This window comes from Musa acuminata, chromosome BXJ3-8, assembly GCF_036884655.1.
Source record: "Musa acuminata AAA Group cultivar baxijiao chromosome BXJ3-8, Cavendish_Baxijiao_AAA, whole genome shotgun sequence".
In the NCBI taxonomy this organism is placed as follows: Eukaryota; Viridiplantae; Streptophyta; class Magnoliopsida; order Zingiberales; family Musaceae; genus Musa; species Musa acuminata.
In genome coordinates, this window is record NC_088356.1 from 36,902,572 (window position 1) to 36,918,855 (window position 16,284).

General features: G+C 37.5%; 2 protein-coding genes across 5 annotated transcripts; one reads left to right on the top strand and one right to left on the bottom strand.

Annotated features, from left to right (window-relative positions):
* Positions 1-268: 268 nt before the first annotated feature.
* On the top strand, positions 269-4,439 carry LOC135645831 (uncharacterized). 4 transcript variants are annotated; one of them, XM_065164627.1, is made up of 3 exons: positions 286-424; positions 2,693-2,747; positions 3,250-4,439. In XM_065164627.1, the coding sequence occupies exon 3, from the start codon at positions 3,261-3,263 to the stop codon at positions 4,275-4,277; it is 1,017 nt and encodes a 338-aa protein (XP_065020699.1). In that variant the 5' UTR covers positions 286-424; positions 2,693-2,747; positions 3,250-3,260; the 3' UTR covers positions 4,278-4,439. The 4 variants fall into 4 exon arrangements, with proteins under 4 accessions (XP_065020698.1, XP_065020699.1, XP_065020696.1 ...); XM_065164624.1 differs by lacking the exon at positions 2,693-2,747 and adding an exon at positions 2,045-2,151 and having other exon boundaries at positions 306-424; XM_065164625.1 differs by lacking the exon at positions 2,693-2,747 and adding an exon at positions 2,045-2,156 and having other exon boundaries at positions 307-424.
* Positions 4,440-5,822: 1,383 nt separating this feature from the next.
* LOC135645830 (probable protein phosphatase 2C 12) lies at positions 5,823-14,989 on the bottom strand. Its single transcript, XM_065164623.1, has 9 exons — positions 14,566-14,989; positions 13,669-13,840; positions 13,313-13,466; positions 13,144-13,207; positions 11,177-11,284; positions 10,391-10,516; positions 10,078-10,313; positions 6,254-6,455; positions 5,823-6,172 (listed from the first exon to the last, which is right to left on the bottom strand). The coding sequence occupies exons 1-8, from the start codon at positions 14,761-14,763 to the stop codon at positions 6,254-6,256; spliced, it is 1,260 nt and encodes a 419-aa protein (XP_065020695.1). The 5' UTR covers positions 14,764-14,989; the 3' UTR covers positions 5,823-6,172.
* Between the last annotated feature and the right edge of the window lie 1,295 nt (positions 14,990-16,284).

Sequence of the window (16,284 nt, forward strand, 5' to 3'; positions counted from 1 at the left end):
ACATCCGGCTTTAACTACCACGTGGCGGTGAGAGATCGGAGCGGCACCGTAGACGATCCACCCCGACGCACCGTTTTTCTAGTTGGCGTTGGGCTCTGGGGACCACACTCCGGGTTTGTGAAAGGCCAGGTAGGAGGAGATGGATTTGGGGATGATCATCCGGGGACGCGTTTCTGCGGTACACGTGATAAAGTAAATGTCGTCACAATAGCGTAACAACCAAGCGAGGCGATACCGCTCCCCCCCCTCTCTCTCTCTCTCTCTCTCTCTCTACGCCATTCTATATAATGTGGGAGCCACCATCTCCTCCTTCGAGTGCTTCCCGGGATCTTCGTCGCCGTAGAAAGGGCGACCCCTCTCCGGCCGCCCCAGACATCGGTCGCCGCCGCCTTCCTCCTCTCCTCCCTCGCGCTCGGCACTCCAGGTACCGCCTCTCCTTCTCTTCCATCTCCCTTGCCTGTCCTTTGATTTCTAGGGCTCGACGCTGTCAGTGTTCATGTTGCTCGCCCGCGTCACTGTGTCTTGCATCACCATTCGCCTGTAGATTTCGCCTTTCTCGTCTTCTACAGGGTGGAAAAATTCACCAATTGGTTGTAGGTTCCGTCTTTTGTGGCTCTTGTTTGAGGCTTAAGGTCGAAAATTTATGCTTCGTGATCTCCCGCGCCCTTGTTCCTTGAACTGTATCTCGATATGCACAAGTATTCGGGTTGAATTGCCTCAGGTCCCCCCCCATTTCCCCCAAGAGTTTATCTTTCTTTCTATTTTATGATTTTGTCATCTTGTGCAAACGTTCTAGTCATTTTCTATTTGGTAGCCGCAAGATCCAGTTTTTAGGGTCATGGATGTGTTTTCAGCTTGCCACTGATATAATTCCTTCTGGTTTCTGGCAATGAAGCCTTAATGGGCAGTTTTTAGGCCATATTTGGGGTTGGTTGCTGCAACGCAAGTCCCCTCTTCTCTTTACTTTCTGAAGAAAAGGAAAGTTTAGGAACTTAGTTCTTGATTCACATTTCAGCAAGCTTTTGCTTTCGGAATCCATCTGCTGAAGTCTTCCTTCAACTCTTGCCATTTCTTGTATGCGGTTCTTGCGACTTTGGCATTGTGTCATTTAATAATGCATTAGTGTTTGATCTGGTTTGAGTACCTCTTGATCTCTTTCTTTTTTTATTGGGGGAGTTTAGAATGTGAAGCAAGATATCCGTGGTCTGTTTTTTTTATTTTTCGTGTTAGTTAGTTGTCCTGCACATGGGTTTTACTGAGCGCTTCGTAACACACTTGCCAACTACTATTTTTAAGTCTTCCACACCTCTGTAAGCAAATTAAAAACTCTAATCTTATTATGAATTTTACCACTTGTACACATTCACAACTTTGTTTAACAATCCAGGAAACTCAGATATTACTCAGTGTTCTCTTCTCTAGGATCTTAAGTTCTTTTGGTTAAAATGTATTTTCCTTTTGAGTTTGGTCCAGACTCCAAAAAATTTTGCAGCAACTTAACATGTTAACTGGTTTTCTGCATTGTTTTAGAAAATCTTCTAAGGATTTTTGTTTAAACAACATGAAACTCATTTTTGGCCAACTTGTTAGGCTCTCATTGTTTTCTATTATTATTTCTTTTGTACTAGTACTGTGGCTGTGTGGCAATCTTACATTTGACTTTCTAAAGATTTTAGAGTTGTGTTTTCTGATATATATATAATAAATTTGTTTGAATTGCTATTTGCAGCCATAGATAGAAGAAATTCTAATAAATTGTAGTGTACCTTATTCTAATTAATGTGGTCCAACATGTGGACTATCATCATCCTGTGTGATGAAAAAGCAGCCAAATTAAGATTTTCTTTGGCTGCTTTTTCATCTTCGTGGACTGTCATCATCGTAATGGACTGAAATACGAACCTTGCACAAGATATTCTTCAAAGTCTGCAAATGTTATGTGATATAATTCTTATCTAATTTACATTGATTTTGCTAAACTTATGCTATTACTATATTTATTTCTAACTTAAAAATCATATCCTAACTTTTTTTATATTTTCAGGTATTTTCGGATGGTTTTACACCTAAATTAGATGTACCGCTCGGTATGCCCTAGCGTATCGCTCGGTACATGGTACCGTACCATACCGAGCCAACCTCAAAACATCGGTACGGTACGGTATTGCATACCTTGGTATCTATAGTAATTATTTATTGTAGTAGTTGTTTATATGATATTATTAATATATCTTAGTAAATATATTGTAGTTATTTTTATGTTATCTTGTATACAATTCAGATGAAACAATTGTTTCCAAGCATGTTAAGTGTGTTAGTTTTAGTTTTCTTTGCTTAAAAATGACACAAAATGAGAACATCATTTACTTTTTTGATTAATCTGGGATGTTATAGCTTTCCTAAGGTTATGATTTTGAGATACCAAGGACTAGTGAAGTGTAGTTGAATTTGTATGTGCCCTGATGGTTTTGATTGTATGTACTGTAGATAAGTAGTGTGGCTTTTATTTTTCGCTGACGCTGGTTATTACAACTTTTCTCATACATACTCTGAATCAAATTTGTTTTGCTAATGGCTAAGCTTAGTCGGATCTGTAAAAATGACCTCTTTACTGAAGTTCCTTAAAACGAGGTCTTTAACACTTAAAAGTTGAATAAGGTTTCCCTTTGACTTTTGGTGGTTTCTGTTTCAGAACATTGGGAGTTTCTGTTACCTTTTCCAGAACAATCTTTTTGAAGACAAGAATTGTATGAATCTCTTCTTTGTCTTTTATGGGATTTTGTAGGGCCTGGATGATATGTTAGCAATCGAATTTTGAGATCCCTATATATTATGGGATTTTGAAGACAAATTGTATGAATCTCTTCTTTATCTTTTATGGGATTTTGTAGAGCCTGGATGATATGTTAGCAATCGAATTTTGAGATCCCTATATATTATGCCAGAGCATTTGATCTTTTGTCACCTACTTTTAACTAAATTATCTATGTTTCATATGATGGTTTGCTCATTATTAATGAAACAAATACTTGGACTCCAATATTGTGCTCCAGTGTTCTTGAAGTATGTTGATTTGTTCCTTTTTGTTCATCTTACCCTGTGACAATATGTTAATTATGAATGAAATAAATGCATCATGCCCCTTCTGATGACATCTGATAGTTTTGTTATTATTTTGTTTTCTTCTTTTCATTGCACATTTAGGGTGCATTAGCTGTTAAATTTCTTGAGATTCATGACTTCTTTCAGATTTTTGTGAGATGGCAAGAAGAATCACGAACTACCACAGAACATCTCGTAGGTTTAGGTCAACTCCATATCCATTGCCTTCATATCACCGACCTATTCCAGAAAGAGAAGAAAATTTGAAGAAAGCAGCATCCTTCACTTTGGAAAAAAAGGATTGGAAGGGTGCGACCTGCCCGGTGTGCATGGAATTCCCACACAATGCTGTCCTCCTCCTTTGCTCATCTCATGACAAGGGCTGCCGCCCCTACATGTGTGCAACCAGCTACCGCTATTCTAATTGTCTTGAACAGTTCAAGAAGGCAAATGCTAAAATGACATCAACATTGGACAATCGGATCCACTATTCGCCTGCATGGAAGAAATCTGAGGTAAGAGAGCTAGTGTGTCCCCTGTGCCGTGGCCAGGTGAAGGGATGGACTGCGGTTGAACCAGCACGAGAATATCTCAACAAGAAGAGGAGAAGCTGCATGCAAGACAACTGCTCATTTATTGGGAACTACAAGGAGCTCCGTAAACACGTGAGAACTGATCACCCTTGTGCTAAGCCCCATGCCGTGGATCCTACTCTTGAACAGAAATGGAGAAATCTCGAGTACCAGACAGAACGGGCAGATGTGATCAGCACGATAAGGTCTTCGATGCCTAGGGCAGTTATACTGGGGGACTATGTGATAGAAATGGGTGATAGTGACCCTGATAGTGATTATGACAACGAGGATGATGATGGTTTTTTTGACAATGGAAATGTGATCTTTGGCAGGAGGAATCATCGGAGTTTCTTTAATGCTCTCCTCCGAGAGTCGACTCGACATCGGAGGCTTAGCAGGAACCATGTATCTGAGGTTGGGGAAGGCAGCAGCGGCTATCTTCCAACCATTGTTGATCATGCTTCTCTTGATGCAACTTTTAGTTATCCGTTGGAGGAATATGATGACGAGGAAAGTACCATAAGTATAATCCATCCCGAAAGGCAGCATCATCGTCGTAGGAGCCTTGGGAGATCGGTACATGGTGCTAGATTATTGTAGTAGCACAGGATCAGATTCAAGGAAAGATATTATCCTTTAAGCATAGCTAATGCTTGAACTATTATTTTCCTCTTTTCTTCACACACATGATTGTCTGTTATAGCAAACATCAAAGCTTGTTCCTTGTGTCTGTTCCAATGTAGTTATTGATGATAATGGCTATGCTTGATTCTTTTTTCTTTTTTTTTTTTCGTCTGAAACAAACATGGTGGAACAAATCAAAGCTCGTCATTTGGGGGTAACAATCTGGTTTTAATTGTAATCTCAGCTTTAAGAAACATTTGACATATTTTTTTCTTGTCATGCTTGGTGTTTTGCTTGGGCTTGCAAGGAACCATGGAACAGGCACTTGTGGTTGGTAGCTTTAGTTATCTTCTCCATTTATGTTCCTTGAGATGATCAAGATGATGTCATTTGCCATGGAAGTATTCGTTAGTTTAATTAGAGCTGTACTTTCTCTACGAGACTTTGTTTCCTACCCATGGGGTGGTTGGAGGGGCAGCATGTATGAGACTGCAGGATGGAGAACAACTCCATCAAGCAACTGCCTGTATGACTGCACAAGTGATATACTGATGTTTTTTATTGTATTTTCTGCACTGGCTTTGAGAAGCTGGGCATTTAACCTGAGCTGATATTGATTGGCTTAGATTGCCCTTAATCTTATTAGTGACCATAGTTTGATGTGGTAGGGATTAGGTCATTATTAGAATGCAGCTAAACTGGGGGCATTTTCAACTGCAACAGATGTTGAAAACTTGCAATGGTGGCATTTTATTGGGAATTTTGGATCTGCAGTCACTGTGGATACTATGAACCCCATAAATAGTTTACATGGAAATAGTTTAGGAAATGTCCCAAATCATATTCAGCTCTAACATCTTCAAACTTGCATGTAAACCAACTTAAGTTTGATACGCGAATCAAGCTCAAGTATATGATTCAAGCCATATAAATTGTAACTAAAATTTAAATTAAATAAAGATTTTGATTGTGTCATAAAAATATCAAAAGCTTGAAGAAGAAGAAGCAGAAGCAGATCATAAAAACTTGATTAGAAAAAGGAAATAAAAAGTTATGATGACCAAAAGAGAGGCACTGATCTCATCTAAAAATGTCTTCTCTCACACATATATGTAGTAGTAGTAGTAGCGGTAGTAGAACCAACTAAATCCAACATGTAATCAATTTTTCTCTCAATAATCAATTTTTCTTTTTGTGCAAACTGCGAGTGGCGAAAGTGAATTTTGATATCAGGATGTTGTAGATAATACTATTCATCGCCATTAAAATCATCATGATTGAATGTCCTGCTCATCATAAAAATTTATAGTGCTGTAAATTAAAGGGAAAACCACAAAAAGAGTATAGCATGAGAAATAAGAAACATGGAAGCAATGCCTCTGATGTAGTCTGCAGTTGTTTGTTTGTTTGCTCCCCAAACTTAACAACATTTAAGGAAAAGAAAATTACAATGTTTAATTAATTTTAAATAGCGGGTAGCCGTTGCTAGCAATGTGCTCGATGATGCGTGAACAAGGAAAATAGAAGAAAAAAAAAGATATATAAATGAGCAAAATACACTTTGACCATTTTAACACCTACAGGTCGATTCATATACATAGCAGAGAACCAGGAAAAGGATTTCTAATCCAGGCTTCTCTTACTCAGTAACACTTGCCATTCACAAAAAATAATCTCCAGAATCTAACCCAGCCTCAGAGAAGAGAGACTACCAATTACCTCAACTTTTGTTGACATGGCTGCAAAGATAAAGTTAGGAGGCTTTCAGCTGCTGATCTCATTAGCTGTTGAATCATCACTGAGATTGCCGTCCAAGTATCATCCAAACACCAACATTCTCAGTGATTATTTGGATATTTTACAAGCATAATCTGGATAAAGAGCGAAAAAAATTTACAAGGTAAGTGATTTGTATTGCAAGTAAAAGTTTGGTAGAATCCTGGTACACCTACCTACGTATGCCTTCCTTCCATGGCTTCCTTCTTGATTTGGCAAGTTGAACAGAGGAAGGGACCATCCCAAGGATTGATTGTTCCAGGCTTTGATGAACCAGCAGCATGTACAGAAATGCCTTCACCCGGTTTCATCTCCAACTGGCAAACGGCACAGTTGAATGGTTTGAACATGGTAAATGCTGGATATTCTGGATCCAACCTGCCATTGCGATTACTTGTTCGTAAGTCTTACACATCAGATCAACTTACATAAGCAAACAAGATGCTTTACAAAATCTCCTTGTCATAAAAAAGAAACACCTTACAAGAGCTTCCAGATCAGGAAGGTCTTTGTTTAACACTAGGGAATCCATTTGACATGAGATATATGAAAGATGTGGGAAGATATATTTAAGTCAATGCTCATAGTCACATCCACATGAAAAAAAAATTATAATCTATTTAACTAGCAATCTTCTACTTCCTCGAGAATTTTGCAATTGCAGGACCTACGAATTCTTCAATATCTCAGACTTCTCCCTTCTGTCCCCTCAGTCAGATGAGAAGGCATCACTTAAATCTGCCAATCAAATGTGTGGATATCACATGGAAAACACTACCTGATAAGATTTTCCTAACATTTAGATTTTCCCTCATATTTGCTTCTAATAAGATGCATTTTTTTTCAGGAACAACACCGAAACAAGCAGATATTTCCGAATATTCGGGTTCAGCTATATACATACTTTCTAGTCATCTTAAATCTATTTGGTTGTCTACGGCTCTACATGTAGCTGAACTAAAAAGTGGCATTTAGAAAGCTACACATACCAACGTGGTTTTCAAATTCTGCTGTTTAGTTTATCAGATGTTGCTATAGGAAAATACGCAGATCATGAACATTGAGCAAAAGGACATGAACAGGTGGAAGATGGATTAAAATAGTGGTTTTAAGAGGATATGGAGGTTTTGAGAGGATATCGAGTGTCCTAAGTGATTTCTTTTTTGAGTTGTATGTTTTTCTGTTAATATAATTATGAATGCAGTCGAGGTTGGTTAGTAAGATTACATAGGATTGATCTAAACCTGACACTATCAGACGACAAATCCAGCCTCCCAAATCTGGACCTGAGTGATATAACAAGCAAGTTAAATCAAGCATACTTAAGTCAATGATCAAGTTCACAAATGAAAATCACATTATTATTGTTTTTTTTTTCTTTTCTTGAATAAAGTTGGTCCGGTTGGATTGATCTGTCAAGTAGGATTTTGGATCCTCACTTTACTAATAATAAGATTGATTGCTCCATTTCAAATGACCAAGCCGTAAAATTGGAAACAACCAAAATAAGCATTAAGTATAGAATTCTAACCGCCTGTGCTTTATTCCTATTTCATGTTGCCCATTCCTGGTTTACCTTGTAATTCACCACTATCTAAGAATTCCCCCTTCAGAAAGTGTATTTCAATTACTCAACCGATGTTAAAAATCAAGAATTTTGAAAGGGAATAGTTGATGCATTGACATATCATTTGATATTAATGTGGCACATATTTAGGAAATGTTGAGATGGAGTATATGTGGTGACTGTACCTGCCATCTTCATTCTATACAAGTATCACATGAGCATCACATCTATATTGTTCTCATGTGGCAGATGCAGGTGGCATCCATGTGAGCCAATATGGGTCCATACAGGGACCTTTTTGTCTGCCATATGGGCAAATCATCAATGCCATGTCAGGATTTATTTGTATAATTACACTATATATATTTCTCTTTTTATTAATTCTAATCTTTGTATGACCTTTTCCTTGTAAATAACAAGTATAAAAAGCCATAGTGTCTCGACTATCTGAAGTTGGGCACATGGGTCTTTTCCACCATTGACCTTTTCCTATATTATTTGAAATTAATGAACGCAAATGAGGTCCTTTTTTTTTTGTTGCATGACTGCCAAGTAAGTTAAGTGTCATAAAGTGAACCACACGTAGGTTAAGTGAATCGAGTTTTACCAAAGATGAGTATACTGTAGCTAACCCTTCAAATTAATGGTTATGCAAAATGGGACTTTGGATAGCCTCGAGCAACGTAGTTTAAAGTTTAGTTTTAGTGGTTACTTCTAAAATGATGCAACACATGTTGCTCACCACCAATGAGCACAATGCTAAAAGCAATGCCTTGGTCAACAGTCAACATCGTTCTTCGTGAGGAAGTTTTCTTTGTCTACTTTTATTTCTCCTGAAACCTTGGCATCCTTTGTCTTCTTTGGATATGACTAAACCATCTTAAATAATGTTTCCTCATCTTTGCCTCTGAGATACCATCAATGTATTTGTTTCTACTTCTATCTTGTAAGCAGATATCCAAGCATCCTCTCTCAGCTAATGCTAATTGAGAAGCCAGTCTAGATAGCTTCACAGAGCAGTGATTTAAAAAGCGCTAGGCGCCAAAAGGTGCCAAGGTCCAAAAACGCCCGAGGCGCTAGGCACTCGCCCAAGCGCTCGCCCGAGCCAAGCGAGGCGCTAAAATATAAAAATATATAATATAATTAATAAATATAATTATTTAAAATTTTAAATAAAAATATGCTATTAAATTAAGAAAATCTAAGATACAAAATCACAATGTCACATTAACAAAAAGTTTCAAAATTCAAAACAATAAAATTTTACATCAAAATAAAAATTAACAACATTAAAATCAAAATAATATATTATTAATCTATTAACAGTATTGAAAATTAATCATTTCAAAATTCAAATAAACTTAATATTAAGAGTATACTGTATACTGAGCCTGACGGAGAAACGAGGAAGCAGCGGCGAGCGGCGGCAGCGGCAACGGCAGCAGGAAAGGGAAAGGGAGCGAGAGGCGCGAGCAGCGGGAGGGCTCGCGGGAGGCGCGAGCAACGGGAGCCGCGAGCAGCGGGAGTCGCGAGCAGCGGGAAGGCTCGCGGGAGGGCTCGCAGGAGGTGCGAGCAGCTGGAGGGCTCGCGGGAGTCGCGAGCAGCAGGAAGGCTCGCGGGAGGGCTCGCGGGAGGCGCGAGCAGCGGGAGGGCTCACGGGAGGGCTCGCGGGAGGCGCGAGCAGCGAGAGGCGCAAGCAACGACAGCGACGAGCAGCAGCAGCGGGAGCAGGAGCGACGAGCAGCGAGATCGGGAGCGGCAGCGGCAGCGGGTTAGGGTTGGGTAAGGGTTAGGGTTGGGTAAGGGTTATATCGGTTTAGTTGGTTCGATTGAACCAACTAACAACCGAACCAGGACCGAACCAGACCTAAAATCCTGGTTCAGTCACTTGGTTTACCCAGGCGCTCACCCGAAGCGCCCAGCGCCTGGGCTCGGGCGAGCGCCCAGGTGGCGCCTGTTTGAAGCGCGCCGCCTGGGACATTAGCGAGGCGCTCGGGCCTCGCCCGAGCGCCTAGGCGAGCGCCCGAGCGCCTCTTTCAATCACTGTCACAGAGAAGCCTCACATATAAACATCATCATATCGCTGCCTACCTATATGAATGTAATATCATATGCTTCACAATGGAAATACAAAAGCCTACCTCAAACAATTATATACAACATGTGCTTATGCATCTGATTTAGATCATCAGATTATGCAGTATTGAAATAAAAAATGCATGCATCTACTAAAACTTGAGAAAAAAGCGCTGATCATAGAATATGCAAAATTTTGTCTCTAGAAGAGCCACCAAAGTGTTTTCTGGCTGGAGATACAATATGCAAGAGTAAATTTCAATCCATACTGAAACTTCGGTCGGTAATTTAACATACTAATATGCAATAGAATTCAAGCCTGATTTTGCAGTCAGGTTTGGCTTAATATATACGGACCTTTGGGCAAGGATTGGGGACCCATCCTCAAAGATTTCTTCTACCATGTCTGCTTCAGAATAGTCTCTATCTGAAAATAATGATGACTCAGAAGATCTTCGACGGAACATATTCTTGAATACACCTTTCCCTGGTCTCTTAAAAGCTGGAAAGGAAGGTGATATTTTCTCCGGTGGTAGTATGTCAACCACAATGCATGTAGTATCATCTCGAAGTCCCTTTAACTGCACAGCTTCCTGAATGAAACTTGAATTATATCTGGCTACCAAAGACTGTGATGTACTATGATCTAAGTAACAATGTTCTCCTGTACCTTAATAATTCTGATAGCTGCAGCTTCTGCCGGCAACCCACGAGAACAACTAAGAGCCTTTTCTGCAGTCAAAGCATCCCATACACCATCGCTTGAAATGACAAGCCGTCCTCCAGCATTTGACAGCTGTAGCAATTATACAAACCATTTATTAGCATAAGCACTTTCATCTAAAAAGAAAAGAACTGAATACTGTCATAAATTACAGTCAAAATACATAGATTACTGCCTATAAAACCAATTTGATGTGTTTGCTTTCATGAAAGAGATTTCACAACACAATGGCAAGATTGAGACAGAGATGCAGAACAAGTTCTGTATACTTTTTAGATGTGTTACGTGCAGGCCAACAATAAAAAGCCATAATTTTGAAACAATGTCCTTCACCAAAGGGCCACTGTTCTTTAGGGGATTGAAAAACTCCGAGAAGTTTTAAACGTGATTTATAACAGAAATCAAAAGAATGAAAATGAAAGATCAAGTACCTACTTAGTTTTTATTTGAACATAACAACAACCTACATAACGATCAGGATGTTTTTCACCTTTTTCATTTTACCCTTTTGACATTATATTGGCAGGGATTTTAAATGCATAAAATGTTAGTACTCTTTGTAAACCTAGAGGCAACTGTGATTTAAGTTAGGAACATAGACATAAAATGTTACTGCTCTTTGTGATCTAAGTTAGGAACATAGAATACATCAGAAAAATGAAAATATGGAAACTGAAAATATGGAAAAACGATTTTCTTTCTTTCAAGAAATTAGGAAAATTACTTATGCACCTTCACTTGCTTCACATGTGGAATAGGAACAATAAATTCGCCGACATCCATATCTCCAATTGATCTTGATAGGCATAAGCCACCTGGCCAGCACCTAAGGGGGCCAAACTGGAAAGTGTTTTTGTCAGTTAAATAAGTGGATGAAGGCAAGATAAGTTCCCAAGAAACTTAGGATACATTCTGCATCCAGAACTTGTGTTTCTGTGCATCTCAACAACAATAACATGAACTGATGCCAAGCATCACTTCCAGTTAGCTTCTGTAGATGCAAAGCTTCATATTATACAGCTATGAATCATGGGCAAATATACACATGATGTGGACATACTGACACAGAAAACTTTATAAGAGCGTCACACGACAGAGCATGTAGATGATGACTATTACATGTTCTAAGTTTTAGCCTTTATGGTAAACTTTAGACAATCTGGGAATCCACGATAATCATATATGAAATTTAATAAGGAACAAACATTCACAAAAATAGTTCAACCGAGTATACAAAACATTAAGTGAATTTTTCAAATTACATGCATATTACCACAATTCAAATTGTGAAGTACCAGATATATGATAAATTTTGGTGTCCAGCAACGACATGGCAAGCATGTCTAGACATCCATGCTTCAGAGGTTTTACAAGATTATAAACCAAATTTTCTTTTATCCTTCACAACAAACATCAATATCAGCTATGCCATTATACACATCTATTATTATATGCCAAAAAATAAAAATGAAAGAAAGAGGAGGTGGAAAAGGAGGAAAAGTGACATGATTTTTTCACTTTAAAATTAAATGGTATGCTTGAGAGCTACACTTTGGTTCAACTCTAAACATACATGCATCTGGCCACACTTAAACCTACAAATGTATCACTTGAAAGAATGGCTAAGCTGTGCTTTCAAAAGAACATGTCACTTGAAAGTAATTCTAAGGTTTGAAGTTAATCATAGCACAATCACATGCCTTATTCAAACATTTTGTAATGACAGGGTTGCAGGCTTGAGAAACATATGTGCTAATTCCTGCTAGATGTATAAGAAGTACATGCTCAACACTACTTACACTCATTTATCTTAACAAGACATGAGGATCACCCATTGAAGATTTGGATCCATTTATTATCCGATCGCCAATGTCAACCTTTATAAGTTGCAAAAAAAGTTGTACAGGTATATTTTGACTAACAGGAAATGTTGGAGACTTGAATGATCTTAGATGGGGGATCAAATTACATTTTCCATTTTATTTATTTTAACTTCATCTCTTATTTCTTAGCTTTAAGTATTCTATGTTCCTCATACAATTTAACTTGGTACATGTGAAACAAGCTAGTTATTGCTTGACCATAGTATCATAATTTACTGATCAAAATTGACATATAATTTTCTGGAAACAAAAGAATTTCTTCCTCAATTAAGATTTGGATAAATAATGACACTCACATTAGCAGTCGTTAAACAGCTGCTAGGTGGTTCAGTGAATTTGGTTGGATTATGTCTTTTTCTGTGTAGGAAAACATGTTTCTTAACAGAGCCATAAAAATTAAAAGAGACCTCAAGAAGGATACAAAAGCTAAACGAACTGATAATAACAAGAATAAGGTATATCTCACAATATGTTCCAATTTAATCAATTCTAGGAAGAAAAACTCAATTCTAATTATGATAGACTGATGATTGATAACAGTCGCACATAATCTATCATACTTTGTTGCTAATTATGTCTTTATTACAGCAATTATTATATAGCGCTAGCATGTTTAAGCCGATTCACGTGTACCAATTGCAGTAGGCTGAACTATTTATAACAAGTTCAGAAACACCAACAATGCACAGTAGAAGATTAAAGAAATGGAAACAAGAGATGTTATAAAGCAGAATTCAATTGTTCAAATAAAGTTTCATAAACTGTTCTGCTACTTAAAAAAAAAGTACTCGCAGTTGGTAAAGATATAAAAGATACCTCTGCACCACCGACGACATTCATCCTTCCAACTTCTCCACCGCAAGCAGTTATACGTTCCACCCTAGGACAGAACCGACCTTCTTAAGGGAGTGACGATGGTTGCATGCATAAATATCGAAAAGCAGAAACATGCCATGTCTAGTATTCAAAAAGTGTGAGAACATACTCTTCCTCGTTTGCTTCCAAACGGTGATCGGCTGACAAAAAATAAACTGAACCTTCAGCAGATTCTAGTATGCAACGAGAATCACCAACAGATGCCACAGTCACAACCCATCCATCAATTATGACAAATGTCACAGTTGTTCCAGAAACACTTGCTGAGAAAATGACAGACGTCAGTTCGTCACAGAGGAATTTGTGCTATAGAAAAACTGTCTCATAATCATGTTAGTTGCAGAGATGAAGTGCTCCATATAGGTAACTAGTGTTATACACTAAAAGTTATACCCTAGAAGATCATTAGTCATGCTATATGTAATCTCTAGAAACTCAACACAATTTTCTTATCAATGTTCATACCAATTTTTTTAAAATCTTTATCAGTTTTAACAAATCCTGCAACCAAAGCTCTTGGTAATGCTTGAATCCACTCATTCCTGCTAAGGTCTGATGGAATTGCACTTAAAACATTGTTCAAGAGATTCTCCTTGGAGTATGTAGCAGCTGCAGCCCCATTGTGACCATCAAAAAGCTGCAGGAGAAAAAAGAGCCCAGTGAAAAGATTCTGCAAGCAGTAGCAACAAAACACATACAAACTTTGATGAAACATCAGATTTATGCATTAATATAGAACAAAATTTGCATACATTTGATTTCTGATATGCCTGTTTCTTATTTCATAGCAAGATTCTTCCAGTAGCTGATACAAGAAAAAGAATATAAATATTCATCCTTTCACAACAGCTGTTCTTGGCTACAAAAGTTATCAAATAAATGCCAAGTCCCCTTTAATCCAATTAAGGCTTTACCAAACCACTAGCCTGGGATGTGAATCTTGGGCATCCAAAAGCAGTTTCTTCAATTCTGCCTTTCTTGTTATCTATCATTTGGTACAATAGATCTATTTAGCCGACCCCAAATAGTTGGAACTATGTTGTTGTCGTCTAGATGATCTTATTAAACTAAACTTCCAGCGTGTTCATAACTAAAGCACTACAATAAATCAAAGTCTCGCTGAGCTTTCAAATTGAAATTTCAAGCAACAATTTGCCTAAACCCTTTCAGAGATTTGATCGGTTCTATGAACACGGTTCAGTCAACGTACGTCAAACAATTATCTAATACCATCGCCTGAACAAGAACAACGACTGTTAGACCCACGAATCAGGCAAAATAATGTCGATTCTCGAACTAAAATGGACATTGCATCCTACAAAAGAGAGCCAAGATGTGAACTTTGGAAGCGAGAAACATTACAGCGAAGACTGAGAAGGTGGTGTCGCCTTGCCCGGGAACTCGCTGGCACTCGGTCTTCACGAGGGTGAAGTCCTCCCCCTTCTTGCTCTCGCTCGCCTCCCCGTAGAGGATGTCGGGTTTCTCGATCCTCTCCCATGACATCTCCCGCCTGAGGAGCACTGCCAACGGGACCATCCCGTCGCCATCCATCGCCGCCATCCGCCCGCCAATCTCGCCGCGAGAACAGCTTCGGTCTTTGGGGGTGGGAACGGAGAAAGGAGGTAAAACCCGACGGAGGGATCAACGGGTTGGCATCTTCGAAGATGCGGACTGGAGAAGGGGGAGATGGGAGATCTCAACAGGAATTGGGAGGTCGGAAACTATCGAATTCGACGCAATGGGGAACGAAAAAAGAAAAGATTTATTGTGTTCGGCGTTATTTTATACAACGTAGAAATGGGAACGGAGAGGGAGGCTGTCACGGTGACATTGTCCTGGCGGGCCCGCAGACTAACGTGCGCCGCAGCAACGAGGGGAGTCGGAAGCTGCCGGCGCGCTTCAGCGAGCGCAGCAGCTTTTTATTTCCCTTTTCTTAAATCAAATATTCAGATTTTTTCTAGAAAATATCTATATTTTTTATTTTTTTTAATTGATATCCTCTCTTTTATTCTTTTTTTATTTATTTTTTAGATTGTTATAGTATTTTTTAGATTGTTATATTATTTTCTTTATTATATTTTTTAATAAAATTTATATTTTTTATTAAAATATTAAAAATACTGTTATAAAAACATTATAAGTGACATCATTTTATATCTCTTTAGTTATCATTGCTCATAGTAGTCCATTTGGATCATTTATAGTATTTTTTAGTAATTATTATAATATTTTATTATTATAAATATAATATTATAATAAAATTATCTTTTTATTTTTATTTTGATGATGTTGTTTCTAAATTATTATATATACTAAATTTGAATCATAGTCGATATAATGATCAAATAGTTTCTAATGTGTTTTGATTTCATTTGACTCATTTACAGAGTTTTCAAGTTGGCTTTATAATATTTTCATTATAATGATCAAAACAATACAACAGGCTAAACAAATACTATAATAGATGAGAAATTTTTTAGGGATAATTTAGATTTTTTTAAAAAAAATTAAAAATACTATTTGAAGAAAAAGTAAAATTAGGGATATTAATTGGAAAATACCCAAAATATAGGTATTTTATGAAAAAAAATTTATCCTAAAATATTATATTATATTATATATATGATAATTTAAAAGAAAATATTTTAGATTTTTCTGATCGGTGTCGCTTTTTATTTTTCTCTAATGATGCTTAATCTTTCTTTATATTAAAAAATATCCTTTATATGATATTAGAAAAAAGTCTCACTCCTGCTAATATATTAGTTATAATATCTCTGAATATGATTATAGTGTCTTTAGATATATTATAATTCGTAAACCGACAAAAATACCTATTTGAAACTCATATACAGTAACAATAACTTAGTTTGTATTTAATTTTGAGTCTGTTATAATATACCTTTGTATAGTTTGTGGTGTTTTGTAATGGTGTCAAAAACATTAAACTATATTCAAAAATTAGTATGGGATCAATTCACCATATAGATCCGTCCAATATAAAAGTGTTTTTTTTTTTATAATCTTATTAGGAGCATTTAAGGGATATAAAAAAGTGAGAGGAGCTATACTAAAAAACAA

Excerpts from the sequence above, each read along its gene's own strand:
- LOC135645831 (XM_065164624.1), top strand. The coding sequence starts at position 2,076 with ATGTACCGCTCGGTATGCCCTAGCGTATCGCTCGGTACATGGTACCGT. Across the intron at positions 2,152-3,249 it reads GAGCCAACCTCAAAACATCG|ATTTTTGTGAGATGGCAAGA; the intron begins GTACGGTACGGT and ends GACTTCTTTCAG.
- LOC135645830 (XM_065164623.1), bottom strand. The coding sequence starts at position 14,763 with ATGGCGGCGATGGATGGCGACGGGATGGTCCCGTTGGCAGTGCTCCTC. Across the intron at positions 13,467-13,668 it reads TAAAGATTTTAAAAAAATTG|CAAGTGTTTCTGGAACAACT; the intron begins GTATGAACATTG and ends TCATTTTCTCAG. Across the intron at positions 10,314-10,390 it reads CAGCTATCAGAATTATTAAG|GAAGCTGTGCAGTTAAAGGG; the intron begins GTACAGGAGAAC and ends AGTTTCATTCAG.